Here is a 16,089-nt window from a genome sequence, read left to right as displayed (position 1 = left end):
ACATTTTTTTTTTCGTTTTTAAAGAAAATAAATGCATTATTGCAAATTTGTAAATTCATGTCATGTCAAGACCATGACACCATCACAACCCCACCACCAGATATATTGGCAATCTGGGGGAAACCCTGATGTTTATAACTACAGCAATAAATAACATATTTAACACCTTCAAATTACATGTTTTTCTTAACATTAGGAGAGCAATCTAGACATGAAATAACACTCATTTTTTATCCTTTACACTCGTTTAGTCCAGTATGAGGAAGAGCCAATCAGTGGTCAAGAGGCGCACTCGGGTTGGTTTTGTCTAATTTAGCGGCCAATACTACTCGAGTATCGATATTTTGTGCTCAAAATGCCAAAAACAAACAGTATATGCTTTAAAAAAAAGCATTGGCTTGAAGCCACAAACTTTGTAGCGTGATTTTAAAGGGACAACTGTATGGCTATTTTTTATTTTTTTTGGCCGCAAAGTCACCACTTTGTTTACTTTCTTCAGCGATACAGTACAGGCCAAAAGTTTGGACACACCTCATTCGCAACACAACTGATGGTCCCAAACACATTGATAAAGCAAGACATTTCACTAATCAACTCTGATAAGGGACACCAGTGAAGTGAAAACCATTTCAGGTGACTAACTCTTGAAGCTAATCGAGAGAATGCCAAGAGTGTGCAAAGCAGTAATCATAGCAAAGTGTGGCTATTTTGAAGGAACTAGAATACAAAACATGTTTTCAGTTATTTCATCTTTTTTTGTTACATACATAACTCCACGTGTTCATTCATAGTTTTGATGTGACAATCTACAATGTAAATAGTCATGAAAGTAAAGAAAACCCATTGAATTCATTATGTGTTCATTATTCTGCTGCGGTCGGGTGTATCGGAGAGGGACAGGAATCGGAGTACAGGACACTGATCGCTGACTTTGTGGAGTGGTCTCAGGCAAACCATCCGGTTCTTAATGGGGACAAGACCAACGAGCTGGTCATCGAATTCAGGAAGAGAAGGACCCCGGTGGAGCCCATCAAGATCCTGGGCCGGGAGGTGGCAGTAGTGGGGCGGTATAAGTACCTGGGAGTCCACTTGAACAGCAGCAGACTGGACTGGAAGGACAACTACAATGCGGTTTACAAGGAGGGCATGAGCAGACTCTTTTTTCTGAGGAAGCTTAGGTCCTTTAAATGTGTGCAGCGAGCTGTTGGATATTTTTTTAACAGTCTGTTGTGGTCAGTGCCCTGTACTTCGCAGTGGTCTGTTGGGGGAGCAGCACCAGCAAAAGGGACTCAAACCGAATTGACAGACACACTGATCCGGAAAGCCGGCCAAGCTATTGGCACGCAGTTGGAGGCGTTTGTGTCAGTGAGGGACAGGAGGACACTGGACAAACTGCTGGCCATCATGGACAATCCTGCCCACCCACTCCACCAGACAATTGAGGGACAGCGGAGTTCTTACTCCAACAGGCTCCTTCAGCTTTGTTCCCACAGTGGCCGTTTCAAGAACTCCTTCATTCCACACTCCATCCAGCTGTATAATCACTCGCCATACACCAATAGATGCTATCTGTCAATTACCTGACACCTGTCACATATACTGTAATATTGTACATGGTAATTGTTATATACTGTATATATGATATAGACATAATATATTATTATATATCTGTATATATAATATACTGTACATATATTATGTAAATATTACGTACATAGGTTTTATTTTACATCGATATATTTAGTCTATTTATACCTGCATTGTCCTTTCCATCCTTACACTTTCCATCATTGTAACTGAGCTACTGTGTGGAACAATTTCCCTTGTGGATCATTAAAGTTTGTCTAAGTCTAAGTGAGTCTTAAATGTTCATTTTAGATTCCTCTGTGTCCAAAAAGGGACAAGCGGTAGTAAATGGATTGATGAATTGTGTGTCTCAGTCTCTGTTTCTCTACTCAGGCTGTGCCCCGGGCTGATGTAACGGTTGGTTGGGGGGGGCGCATAACAAATGAAAATAACATAACATAGAATGAGAAGGGGTGTCCAAACTTTTGGGCTGTACTGTATATTTATAGTGCTTTTGAAGAGACACATTGCATTACATTGCGGTAATATCCATCCATCCATCCATCATCTTCCGCTTATCCGAGGTCGGGTCGCGGGGGCAGCAGCCTAAGCAGGGAAGCCCAGACTTCCCTATCTCCAGCCACTTCGTCTAGCTCTTCCCGGGGGATCCCGAGGCGTTCCCAGGCCAGCCGGGAGACATAGTCTTTCCAACGTGTCCTGGGTCTTCCCCGTGGCCTCCTACCAGCTGGACGTGCCCTAAACACATCCCTAGGGAGGCGTTCGGGTGGCATCCTGACCAGATGCCCGAACCACCTCATCTGGCTCCTCTCGATGTGGAGGAGCAGCGGCTTTACGTTGAGCTCCTCCCGGATGGCAGAGCCTCTCACCCTATCTCTAAGGGAGAGCCCCGCCACCCGGCGGAGGAAACTCATTTCGGCCGCTTGTACCCGTGATTGCGGTAATAATGCAACAAATTACATACACAAATTACAGACATATCAGCAAGAAACTAAAATATTGTAGAACTAGAACACATCCTACCCTCTGGTCTCGGTCTCCTATGAGACAGACAGCGCGTAGAGACGGGACCCATCTCTTGAACTCGTTCATCCAGTTGTAGAGGGTGGACTTGGGCACCAGGACCATGTGCGGCCCGGGGATGTTTCTGTAGTGCTTCATGTAGCCCAGCAAAGAAATGGTTTGGAGAGTCTTTCCCAGACCCTGAGGACATACAAATAGAAAATCTGTAAGAGAGCAGCTTACAGTAGATGGAAAACATTGGACCGTGTGAAGGATGGCCGACCATTTCATCAGCAAGGATTCCGTTGATGCCGTTCTCGTATAAAGAGATGAGCCAGTTTAGACCGCGGACCTGATAGTCCCTCATTTTACCCGATTTGACGTCTGTAAAAAAAATTAAATATGTGAGCCTCATGTAGTTGATCATGCACATGTCTTACTTGTCAGCAGCACTTACACGAGGGCGAATCGTCGAAGCGGGTGCAGACGTTTGTGGTCTTGGTGCTCTCGCTGAGCAGTTCTTCGTCCTCTTCTTGCTCTGTGCGACGATGACGGTTGCTGCAGGACACACAAATGAGAGTAAAGCATCCATGTGACAGTCAAGTGTGACTTCAAAATAGGCTTAGGCGATATGGCCTTTTTTTAATATCGCGATATTTTAAGGCCATATCGCGAAACACCATATACTGTATATCTAGATATTTTGCCTTAGCCTTGAATTAACTCTTAATGCATATAATCACAACCGTATGATGATTCTATGCTTCTACATTAAAACATTATTTATCATACTGCATTAATGTATGCTCATTTTAAACTTTCATGCAGAGAAGGAAAACACAACAAAAAAAAAAAACCACACTATTTAATACGGTGTCGATCTGGAAATGTTTGCCTCTGCATTTTGATGGTGTGGGCGTGTGGCACCGAATGGAGATGTTGACAGGCGGAGTAAGCACTCTTCATTCTCTAGCAGGTGACTTGTCAAAGGATGCTACATATTAGCAGTAATGTTACTTTTTATAGCAACGCTTTTGTCCCGCACTTGACAAATTACGGTTGTCTGTTCGACATATTCCCACTTGAAGCCAAACCACCGCCAGAAGATGGACCCCTGCTGTTTTTGGGGGGAATTAATTCTTCCTTCATTTGTTACCAGATTCGCACCTTCTCTCTCTCGTATTACAACTCTCACGGCTGCGCTAGCATCACAGGTGACATTACCCATGTTGCTACCTCTTTGCTCCCCGGGAGCGTATACGTATGTGACGTTTGACGTGACAGTATGTGACGTATGTAAAAAGGTGTGCTTGTCTGTCTGTGAGAAGGAGAGACAAGAGCGGGGAGAGCCTGTTGTGTAATGCCAGAAGCTAAAAGCAACTGCGTGAGAACATATACTCGAATATCACGATATAGTCATTTTTCATATCGCACAGAGACAAACCGGCGATATAACGAGTATATCGCCCAGCCCTACTTCAAACATCGCCTGTTCAGTTAGTTGCTGGTGCTATAGTGGGAGATAGTTTGACCCTGTCACTGATTATTTCCAATACACTCACTCTCCAGCAGACAACAGGTTCTGTTTCTCATCTTTCTTGATTCGGGGACGCCCCGGCTTCATCTTCAGCGGGGAGGTAGGTGTCTTCTGTGCAGCCGGTTGGATGAAATGAGCAAATAACTCGGTTTGCTTCAACAGATAGTCGAATCTGTTGGTCCGGTCTGTTTGCTACACACGCACAAAAAGGTACATTCAATTATTCACCTCCCAAATACAAACATACTTGTCTAATAAGACCACAAAAGAAAGGTGTCCTCACCACTTTCTCTTCATAACCGGGCATAGAAACCTTGGTTTTGGTCGAGGAGGAGGACGACGCATGTTGGCCATCGGGTCCAGCGTCTGAAGAGGATTCCTTGCCAGCATCGGAATCAGATTTTTCCTTAAAACGAAACAATAATATTCAGGTTTAATTATTTGGACAGAATGTGTGCAATGCTTTACTTTGAAGGAATGTTTATGGTAAATTATTATGACAAGAATGGGATAAAACAAATACACACTTTGATGAAAATTCACACATCTGATGATACAAAAACAAATATAAAAAAATTACTAAATCATATAATTATAAATTACTAAAAGTAATATAAAAAATATATTTAATCACATTCTTAAAAATGACCATCATATTTCTATGTACACTACTGGTTACGGTTTGGTCATTTGGACGTACTTTCAAAATGAGTATGAATTTGTGAACACAATATTTAGAATATGGATTAATAATTTAGTAAAGGATAACAATATAACATCTGAGAAATGGACATCGAAACAGTGTAGGTCTGATTTGGTAGGATATGTACAGCGAGCAGTGAACATAGTGAGCTCAGACAGCATAAGAACAAGTATATACATTTGATTATTTACAATCCGGGGTGGTGGGATGTGGGGGGAGGGTGTTAGTCAAGGGTTGTAGTTGCCTGAATGTGTTCTCTTAGTGCGGTTTTGAAGGTGAGTAGAGATGCACTTTCTTTTACACCTGTTGGGAGTGCATTCCACATTGATGTGGCATAGAAGGAGAATGAGATAAGACCTTTGTTAGATCGGAATCTGGGTTTAACGTGGTTTGTGGAGCTCCCCTTGGTGTTGTAGTTATGGCGGTCATTTACGTTACGTTTGACATGTACTTAGGTATCAGGGAGGTGTAGCGAATTTTATAGACTAGGCTCAGTGCAAGTTGTTTAACTCTGTCCTCCACCCTGAACCAGCCCACTTTGAAGAAGTGGGTAAGAGAGAGGTGTGATCTGGGGTGGAGGTCTAGAAGTAACCTGACAAGCTTGTTCTGGCATGTTTGGAGTCTAGATTTGAGGGTTTTGGAGGTGCATACATAATCTAAAAAGGGTTGAATGAGAGTTCTCGCTAGAATCTTCATGGTGCTTTTGTTGACTAAAGAGGAGATCCTGTAGAGAAATCTTGTTCGTTGGTTGACCTTTTTGATTACCTTGGTTGACATTTTATTTTATCACAGGAAAGATTAGCCTCTAGAAAGATTTGCGGTCCTCTCCAAGGTTTCTCATAGTCATCATTGTCACTGTCACCGACGTCCCACTGGGTGTGAGTTTTCCTTGCCCTTACGTGGGCCCTACTGAGGATGTCGTTGTGGTTTGTGCAGCCCTTTGGGACACTGGTGATTTATGGCTGTATAAATAAACATTGATTGATGTTTAATTGATTGATAATAAATAATCAGTGTCGGATGTATTGCACTTGAAGGGTAGTAATGCACAGTAGGGTATTAGGGCAGGATATTGTATAGGGGTGAATTATTATTATTATAAGTTAGAGTTCAACATGGTGACAGCTCTGGGAAAGAAGCCGTCTCTGAGCCTGTTTGTTCTGGCTCTGATGCACCTGTAGCGCCTGCCCGATGGTAGCAAGTCGAACAGGTGGAAGCCGGGGGGTGTGTGCTGTCCTTGGTAATGTTTTTTGCTCTGTTGAGGCAACGGGAGTTGTGTAAATACTTCAGGGAGGGCAAGGGACAGCCGATGATTTTTTTGGATCGCCTGTTTGTCTGCTTCAGTGCAGCTGGCGTACCACACTGTTATGCAGTACGTCAACAGCCGAGCGATAGGTCACCATCAGCTGTCTCTCCAGATTCAGTCCTACACTTCGCTGAAAGTGTGAGTAAGACGCTGGATAACTAACTTTTAAGTGCAGCTTTCAGCGAAGAATTTCTTTACTCATAAGTGAACTCTTAGCAGACTTCTTAGCTTAATAAATACGGCCCCTGATCTTTAATGGGATTGTGCTGAAAATATTAATTTCCCCCGGGTGATTATTAAAGAATTTCTGATTCTGATTAGTAAGCGTCCCCAAATACTTACCAAAACCGGTTGGATTCTTAAAAGTTCAATGAGAAACACAAAATGAGTCATACGCATGCGCAGCTTTTGCATCGCAACTTGACTACTCGCTGTCTCTCTAAAAACAAAGACCTGCTTTAGTGGGTAATATTATGATCCCTCACCTCGGCTCCAAAAGCAAAAAACACCAATTATTTTTGTTGTATTTCAAAAGTAGACACGTTAACTACACACGTACAACGAACAATGGCGGTGACGCTGTTATGAAACTGGCTAGCAAGTTGTGCTGTGATGCTAGCCTGAACTAATAATGGTGGCGGCTAACGTTTGATGAACCAAGTTAGGACACGAGCAAAGTAAAAATAGGAATAAAAGGGGAATGAAACGATGGATAAAAGTTCAGAATAAACAATAATAGCCGTCTTACCTCCGCTCCCGGCGCTTCCTCGACTTCCATCTGCTCTTCTTCCCGCGGTTCCACGCAGGATAGAATTTCCGACATTTTTTTTTTCCTTTATAGGAGATTCCTCTTCAAGTTGTCTTAATATCGTCCACGGCTGTGTTCCCTGGTTGAGTCTTGGGTGTATTGGACAACTTTGTGCTCCGAGTGTGGCGCCGTGCTGCTGGGCGGCAATGAAAGACACAACACCGGTGGATGCTAGCGGGTGTTTTACCCCGCGTTCTCACAGCGTGACGTCATCGGTGCTATCGCGAGAGCGGCTCGTGCTGCCTTCGCATAATTCGGAAGCTTTGACGCTGTATTTAAAACGTCACATTAATATGCCCAAACGTAAAATAAAATTGTAATTTTACGTTAATGTAATCATGACGGCGGATTTGGGAAAAAAAATCCAGATTGAAATCCTTATATTTACATTTGCTTTTTAAATCCATAACGAGACAGTGGGGATAGATCTGGGGTAGTCTTGTGTTCGTGAACGCAGCAGAGAAACGGCATAAACTGCTACAAATAATTTACTGAAGTAAAAGTACAAAATATTATTGTAGTACTAAGACTTATTGTTTTATCATTGACATATTATTCATTCTTTTTTCATTCTTTTAAAATCTAAACTTTGTTTTGAAACATGTTTGTCATTGCAACATTTTTAGGGACGTTGGCAAGGCAAAGCAACTTTATTTATACAGCAGTGGATCTCAAATGGGGGTACTTGAAGGTATGCCAAGGGGTACGTGAGATTTTTTAAAAATATTTCAAAAATAACAAACATTCAAAAATCCTTCATAAATATATTTATTGAATAATACTTCTACAAAATATGAATGTAAGTTCATAAACTGTAAAAAGAAATGCAACAATGCAATATTCAGTGTTGACAGTTAGATTTTTTTGTGGACATGTTCCATAAATATTGATGTTAAAGATTTCTTTTTTTGTGAAGAAATGTTTAGAAGTAAGTTGATGAATCCAGATGGATCTCTATTACAATCCCCAAAGAGGGCACTTTAAGTTGATGATTACTTCTATGTGGAGAAATTTGCATTTATCATTGAATCACTTTCAACAAGTTTTTAGTTATTTTTATATATTTTTAGTTATTTTTAGTTATTTTTTTCCAAATAGTTCAAGATAGACTGCTACAAATGAGCAATCTTTTGCACTTTTATAGAATTTAATAAATCAGAAACTGATGACATAGTGCTGTATTTTACTTTTTTATCTTTTTTTTTCAACCAAAAATGCTTTGCCCTGATTAGGGGGTACTTGAATTAAAAAAAATGTTCACAGGGGGTACATCACTGAAAAAAGGTTGAGAACCACTGATATAGCACATTTACAACAATTTTTAAATTGAACCAAAGTGCTTTACAGGTTAAACACTTTTATGGGGTGGTATAGCTCGATTGGTAGAGTGACTGTGCCAGCAACGTGAGGGTTCCAGGATCGATCCCCGCTTTCATCATGAATTGATTAACGTGGACCCCGACCTAAACAAGTTGAAAAACTAATTGGGGCGTCACCATTTAGCGGTCAATTGTACAGAATATGTACTATACTCTGCAAGCACATGTCTAAAAATGTACTCAAGTATAAAAAAAAAGGAATTGAGTTACTCTGAGTAAAGATAACTTTAATTTAAATACAAACTCCGTTTCCATATGAGTTGGGAAATTGTGTTAGAGGTAAATATAAACAGAATACAATGATTTGCAAATCCTTTTCATCCCATATTCAAGTTAAATGCACTACAAAGACAAAATATTTGATGTTCAAACTCATAAACTTTATTTTTTTTTTGCAAATAATAATTAACTTAGACTTTCATGGCTGCAACACGTGCCAAAGTAGTTGGGAAAGGGCATGTTCACCACTGTGTTACATCACCTTTTCTTTTAACAACACTCAATAAACGTTTGGGAACTGAGGAAACTAATTGTTGAAGCTTTGAAGGTGGAATTATTTCCCATTCTTGTTTTATGTAGAGCTTCAGTCCTTCAACAGTCCGGGGTCTCCGCTGTCGTATTTTACGCTTCATAATGCGCCACACATTTTCCATGGGAGACAGGTCTGGACTGCAGGCGGGCCAGGAAAGTACCCGCATTCTTTTTTTACGAAGCCATGCTGTTGTAACACGTGCTGAATGTGGCTTGGCATTGTCTTGCTAATAAAATAAGCAGGGGCGTCCATAAAAAAGACGGCGCTTAGACGGCAGCATATTTTGTTCTAAAACCTGTATGTGCCTTTCAGCATTAATGGAAACGGGGTTTGTAGGTTTGTACACACAAACTACTACAAACCCCGTTTCCATATGAGTTGGGAAATTGTGTTAGATGTTAATATAAACAGAATACAATGATATGCAAATCCTTTTCAAGCCATATTCAGTTGAATATGCTACAAAGTCAACATTTTGATGTTCAAACTGATAAACATTTTTTTTGCAAATAATCATTAACTTTAGAATTTGATGCCAGCAACACGTGACAAAGAAGTTGGGAAAGGTGGCAATAAATACTGATAAAGTTGAGGAATGCTCATCAAACACTTATTTGGAACATCTCACAGGTGTGCAGGCTAATTGGGAACAGGTGGGTGCCATGATTGGGTATAAAAACAGCTTCCCAAAAAATGCTCAGTCTTTCACAAGAAAGGATGGGGCGAGGTACACCCCTTTGTCCACAACTGCGTGAGCAAATAGTCAAACAGTTTAAGAACAACATTTCTCAAAGTGCAAAGACTCCCTTTTTAGACCAGTTGATCTGCCGTTTCTTTTCTTTTTCTCCTATGTCCCACTCTCCCTTGTGGAGGGGGTCCGGTCCGATCCGGTGGCCATGTACTGCTTGCCTGTGTATCGGCTGGGGATATCTCTGTGCTGCTGATCCGCCTCCGCTTGGGATGTTTTCCTGCTGGCTCCGCTGTGAACGGGACTCTCGCTGCTGTGCTGGATCCGCTTTGAACTGGACTCTTGCGACTGTGTGGGATCCATTATGGATTGAACTTTCACAGTATCATGTTAGACCCGCTCGACATCCATTGCTTTCCTCCTCTCCAAGGTTCTCATAGTCATTATTGTCACCGACGTCCCACTGGGTGTGAGTTTTCCTTGCCCTTATGTGGGCCTACCGAGGATGTGGTAGTGGTTCGTGTTGTGGTTTGTGCAGCCCTTTGAGACACTAGTGATTTAGGGCTATATAAGTAAACATTGATTGATTGATTGATGATTGAATTGCAAAAAATTTAGGGATTTCAACATCCACGCTTCATAATATCATCAAAAGGTTCAGAAAATCTAAAGAAATCACTCCACGTAAGCGGCATGGCCAGAAACCAACATTGAATGACCATGACCTTCGATCCCTCAGATGGCACTGTATCAAAAACCGACATCAATCTCTAAAGGATATCACCACATGGGCTCAGGAACAATTCAGAAAATCACTGTCACTAAATACAGTTTGTCGCTACATCTGTAAGTGCAAGCTAAAGCTCTACTATGCAAAGAAAAAGCCATTTATCAACAACATCCAGAAACGCCACCAGCTTCTCTGGGCCTGAGTTCATCTAAGATGGACTGATGCAAAGTGGAAAAGTGTTCTGTGGTCTGACGAGTCCACATTTCAAATAGTTTTTGGAAATATTCGACATTGTGTCATCCGGACCAAAGGGGAAGCGAACCATCCAGACTGTTATCGACGCAAAGTTCAAAAGCCAGCATTTGTGATGGTATGGGGGTGCATTAGTGCCCAAGGCATGGGTAACTTACACATCTGTGAAGGCACCATTAATGCTGAAAGGTACATACAGGTTTTGGAGCAACATATGCTACCATCTAAGCGCCGTCTTTTTCATGGACACCCCTGCTTATTTCAGCAAGACAATGCCAAGCCACATTTAGCACGTGTTACAACAGCGCAGCTTCGTAAAAAAGAGAGTGCAGGTACTTTCTTGGCCTGCCTGCAGTCCAGACCTGTCTCCCATGGAAAATGTGTGGCGCAATATGAAGCGTAAAATACGACAGCGGAGACCCCGGACTGTTGAAGGACTGAAGCTCTACATAAAACCAGAATGGGAAAGAATTCCACTTTCAAAGCTTCACCTCAGTTCCCAAACGTTTATTGAGTGTTGTTAAAAGAAAAGGTGATGTAACACAGTGGTGAACATGCCCTTTCCCAACTACTTTGGCACGTGTTGCAGCCATGAAATTCTAAGTTAATTATTATTTGCAAAAAAAAAGATAAAAATGTTTAGTTTGAACATCAACTATCTTGTCTTTGTAGTGCATTCAATTGAATATGGGTTGAAAAGGATTTGCAAATCATTGTATTCTTTTTTTATTTACCTCTAACACAATTTCCCAACTCATAAGGAAACGGGGTTTGTAAATTACAGCAGCAACACCAAGTAGATGTAATAATAGAAATAGGGAAAATAAGGACGGGAAAATAAGGACGATATGTATTGCATATCCAATTTGTTCTACAGTTTAAAAAAAATACAATTTAAAATGACCCTAATAGTGCTTTTTTTTTTTTTAACAAAACAATTAACATTATGGTTAGCAACTGTTATGTCCGTATGATAAGTAAATCATTTATCTTTGGAATGTGATACTGTGCATTTATTTTGGCCAACTTTGACCAGAGGTTGGCTGTAAGACAAAGGTATAAAGTTGTCCCCATTTAGTAGAGAAGAGATTCAACTTGGAATATTTATGAAAGTTAGCAACCTAGAAACGATTATTATCACGACCTAGTGTCCCCAGGGCGGACACTCTAACTACTATTATCAATCAAATCTTGGAGAATGAATAATAGTACAAAAGCCCTCAAATTGATATCTTTGTTAAAAACATTTGAAGTGATATAGGTAGCCCTTTTTGTCTTTTTATTTTTATATATTTTTTAGAATTAAATGAGTTAAATGGTAAACGGGTTATACTTGTATAGCGCTTTTCTACCTTCAAGGTACTCAAAGCGCTTTGACACTACTTCCACATTTACCCATTCACACACACATTCACACACTGATGGAGGGAGCTGCCATGCAAGGCACGAACCAGCACCCATCAGGAGCAAGGGTGAAGTGTCTTGCTCAAGGACACAACGGACGTGACGAGGTTGGTACTAGGTGGGGATTGAACCAGGAACCATCAGGTTGCTGGCACGGCCACTCTCCCAACCGCGCCGCGCCGTACCCGTTATTATTATTTATTAATATTTAATACTCTATCTGTATTTGCTTTTGTTTTCTTTTCCCTGATGTTGAAAGTGCCTTGAATTTTGTGTGAATTATAAATTATTTCATCCGAAAATGGCTAGGCCTGCCACGGTGCTTCTCAGCTGCTGGACTGTATGGATGGAACTCACTCCAGCTACCCCTGAAATATATCACCCTGGGCTACAGGCAGGAGAAGGCAAGGCTGGTGGTGATGGAGCTAAGGGACTCCTCCGACGGGGCAGTGGCGCCTGCAAATGCCAGAGTGGAGACTGGAAGGAAGTGGAGGGCCAGGGAGGAGGTCCAGAAGGCGATGGGGAGACTGCAACACCAAGAAGTCCTGGGCATGGTCCAGACAGGCCGGGCAGGCCTTGGATGGAGCGATCCACCAATCCTATGGTCCAAGGCAGGCAGGAAGGAGAGGAAGGACTTTGTTGTTGCTGAGGTCACCAGGATTGAGCAGGAGGAGCTCAGAGTAAGGTCTGTGTCACAAGGGCAGCAGGGGAGGTGGACAAATTGGGTGGGTCTCTCGAGCCGAGCAATCAGCTGGGCAGATTTCTGGAAACTACCACAGGCTCGGCTCAGTTTCCGCATCAGGGCGACATACGACACCCTCCCGAGCCCTAAAAACCTCCACCAACGGCTTGGCACAGAGCAATCCTGCGACCATCAATGCCTCACTCCAGCATGTTCTGTCAGGCTGCAAAATGGCGGACACAGGGTCGACTCGGATGGCGGCACAACCAAGTGCTCAGCAAGATGTGCTGGAGAAAAGTCGGCAGGAGGCAAAAAACCAGAGTCCAGCAGAACGCCAATGCAGGATCCACTTCCAAAGGCAGGGGGAACCTGTGACACATTCCAGCAAGAGACCACCCGCCAAATCATTAACACGGGTGGCGGCGTGGAAGAGGGAAGTGGACCTGGGTAGGCAGCTCCAGTTCCCCACAGGAGATATGCAGCACCAACTTAAGACCAGATGCGGGACTGTGGTCTGCAGCTGTGAAGTCAGTAGTACTGATTGAGCTGACAGTGCCATGGGAGGAGGGAATGGAAGCTGCTTAAGGGAGAAAGAAGGCAAAGTATGCAGACCTGGTCGCGGAGTGTAGAGAACGTGGATGGAGTGTGAGGGTGTATCCGGTGGAGGTGGGAGCCAGAGGGTTTGTGAGCAGAACAACACCACGCCTGCTCAAGGACTTGGGACTACGTGGAGCCACCCTGAGCAGATCCACTAAGGAGCTTTCAGAAGCAGCAGAAAAAGCTAACCACTGGCTCTGGCTTAAACGACGCGACAAGGCTTGGGGAGCAACATCTAAGTAAGTTTTGCTGCAGGGGGTGTCAGGGAGACGTCCCCGTTCACTGCCCCGCCACCGGGAGATGTTCTGGGCTAAGGGGCGAAACATCAATGAGAGCTGGTCCCCAGCTGAAAACCCTGCAGCAAAAAAACGTTTCTGGTATGCGGTCAGGTTTAGGCCTGTCTCAGGGAAGAGGACGCCCCTGCCATGCACGGTCCACCACAGGCACCGGTGGAGGTGCGAAAGGCCTAAGGCCCAGCGGCAACACCACCTTGCTGTAATTAAAATATGTTTGTTGAGCTGCAACCTTATCGTGGTAGAGGAGTTTGCGTGTCCCAATGATCCTAGGAGCTATGTTGTCCGGGGGCTTTACTGGTAGGGTCTCCCAAGGCAAACAGGTTGTAGGTGAGGGATCAGACAAAGAGCAGCTCGAAGACCTTTATGAAGAAGAAAAAGCATGGACCCAGATTTCCCTCGCCCGGACGCGGGTCACCGGGGCCCCCTTCTGGAGCCAGGCCCGGAGGTGGGGCACGATGGCGAGCGCTTGGTGGCCGAGCCTGTTCCCATGGGGCCCGGCTGGGTACAGCCTGAAGAGGCAACGTGGGTCACCCCTCTAATGGGCTCACCACCCATAGCAGGGGCCATAGAGGTCGGGTGCAATGTGAGCTGGGCGGAAGCTGAAGGCAGGGCACTTGGCGGTCCGATCCTCGGCTACAGAAGCTAGCTCTTTGGACGTGGAATGTCACCTCACTGGGGGGGAAAGAGCCTGAGCTAGTGCGCGAAGTCGAGAAATTCCGGCTGGATATAGTCGGACTCACTTCGACGCACAGCAAGGGCACTGGAACCACTTCTCTCGAGAGGGATTGGACCCTCTTCCACTCTGGCGTTGCCGGCAGTGAGAGGCGACGGGCTGGGGTGGCAATTCTTGTTTCCCCCCGGCTCAAAGCCTGCACGTTGGAGTTCAACCCGGTGGACGAAAGGGTAGCCTCCCTCCGCCTTCGAGTGGGGGGACGGGTCCTGACTGTTGTTTGTGCTTACGCACCAAACAGCAGTTCAGAGTACCCACCCTTTTTGGGAACGCTCGAGGAAGTACTGGAAAGTGCTCCCCCGGGTGATTCCCTTGTCCTACTGGGGGACTTCAACGCTCATGTTGGCAACGACAGTGAAACCTGGAGAGGCGTGTTTGGAAAGAATGGCCGCCCGGATCTGAACCCGAGTGCTGTTTTGTTATTGGATTTTTGTGCTGGTCACAGTTTGTCCATAACAAACACCATGTTCAAACATAAGGGTGTCCATATGTGCACTTGGCACCAGGACACCCTAGGCCGCAGTTCCATGATCGACTTTGTAGTTGTGTCATCGGATTTGCGGCCTCATGTTTTGGACACTCGGGTGAAGAGAGGGGCGGAGCTTTCTACCGATCACCACCTGGTGGGGAGTTGGCTGCGATGGTGGGGGAGGATGCTGGACAGACCTGGCAGGCCCAAACGCATTGTGAGGGTTTGCTGGGAACGTCTGGCAGAGTCTCCTGTCAGACAAAGTTTCAATTCCCACCTCCGGAAGAACTTTGACCATGTCACGAGGGAGGTGCTGGACATTGAGTCCGAGTGGACCATGTTCCGCACCTCTATTGTCGAGGCGGCAGATTGGAGCTGTGGCCGCAAGGTAGTTGGTGCGTGTCGGGGGGGCAATCCTGAAACCCCTTAAGAAGGGGGACCGGAGGGTGTGTTCCAACTATCGTGGGATCACACTCCTCAGCCTTCCCGGTAAGGTTTATTCAGGTGTACTGGAGAGGAGGCTACGCCGGATAGTCGAACCTCGGATTCAGGAGGAACAGTGTGGTTTTCGTCCTGGTCGTGGAACTGTGGACCAGCTCTATACTCTCGGCAGGGTGCTTGAGTGTGCATGGGAGTTTGCCCAACCAGTCTACATGTGCTTTGTGGACTTGGAGAAGGCATTCGACCGTGTCCCTCGGGAAGTCCTGTGGGGAGTGCTCAGAGAGTATGGGGTATCGGACTGTCTTATTGTGGCGGTCCGCTCCCTGTATGATCAGTGTCAGAGCTTGGTCCGCATTGCCGGCAGTAAGTCGAACACATTTCCAGTGAGGGTTGGACTCCGCCAAGGCTGTCCTTTGTCACCCATTCTGTTCATAACTTTTATGGACAGGATTTCTAGGCACAGTCAAGGCGTTGAGGGGTTCCGGTTTGGTAACCGCAGGATTAGGTCTCTGCTTTTTGCAGATGATGTGGTCCTGATGGCTTCATCTGGCCGGGATCTTCAGCTCTCGCTGTATCGGTTCGCAGCCGAGTGTGAAGCGACCGGAATGAGAATCAGCACCTCCAAGTCCGAGTCCATGGTTCTCGCCCGGAAAAGGGTGGAGTGCCATCTCCGGGCTGGGGAGGAGACCCAGCCCCAAGTGGAGGAGTTCAAGTACCTAGGAGTCTTGTTCACGAGTGGGGGAAGAGTGGATCGTGAGATCGACAGGCGGATCGGTGCGGCGTCTTCAGTAATGCGGACGTTGTACCGATCCATTGTGGTGAAGAAGGAGCTGAGCCGGAAGGCAAAGCTCTCAATTTACCGGTCGATCTACGTTCCCATCCTCACCTATGGTCATGAGCTTTGGGTCATGACCGAAAGGATAAGATCACGGGTACAAGCGGCCGGAAT

The 16,089-nt window shown here is 44.7% G+C and overlaps 1 protein-coding gene across 1 annotated transcript in view; it reads right to left on the bottom strand.

Moving 5' to 3' along the window:
- Positions 1 to 7,155, bottom strand: part of smarca5 (SWI/SNF related, matrix associated, actin dependent regulator of chromatin, subfamily a, member 5) — a 37,776-nt gene extending 30,621 nt beyond the window's left edge. The window contains exons 1-6 of the mRNA XM_061881184.1: positions 6,881 to 7,155; positions 4,407 to 4,529; positions 4,149 to 4,315; positions 3,044 to 3,144; positions 2,870 to 2,970; positions 2,608 to 2,787 (exon numbers count right to left, since the gene is read on the bottom strand). Coding sequence (XP_061737168.1) covers positions 2,608 to 2,787; positions 2,870 to 2,970; positions 3,044 to 3,144; positions 4,149 to 4,315; positions 4,407 to 4,529; positions 6,881 to 6,955 — 747 coding nt within the window. The 5' untranslated portion in view covers positions 6,956 to 7,155. The remainder of the gene's footprint in view (positions 1 to 2,607; positions 2,788 to 2,869; positions 2,971 to 3,043; positions 3,145 to 4,148; positions 4,316 to 4,406; positions 4,530 to 6,880) is intronic.
- Between the last annotated feature and the right edge of the window lie 8,934 nt (positions 7,156 to 16,089).

Source organism: Nerophis ophidion, linkage group LG20 (genome assembly GCF_033978795.1).
Source record: "Nerophis ophidion isolate RoL-2023_Sa linkage group LG20, RoL_Noph_v1.0, whole genome shotgun sequence".
Classification (NCBI taxonomy): domain Eukaryota; kingdom Metazoa; phylum Chordata; class Actinopteri; order Syngnathiformes; family Syngnathidae; genus Nerophis; species Nerophis ophidion.
Note: the sequence above shows the minus strand (reverse complement) of the source record. Positions and strands in the feature narration are given on the sequence as shown.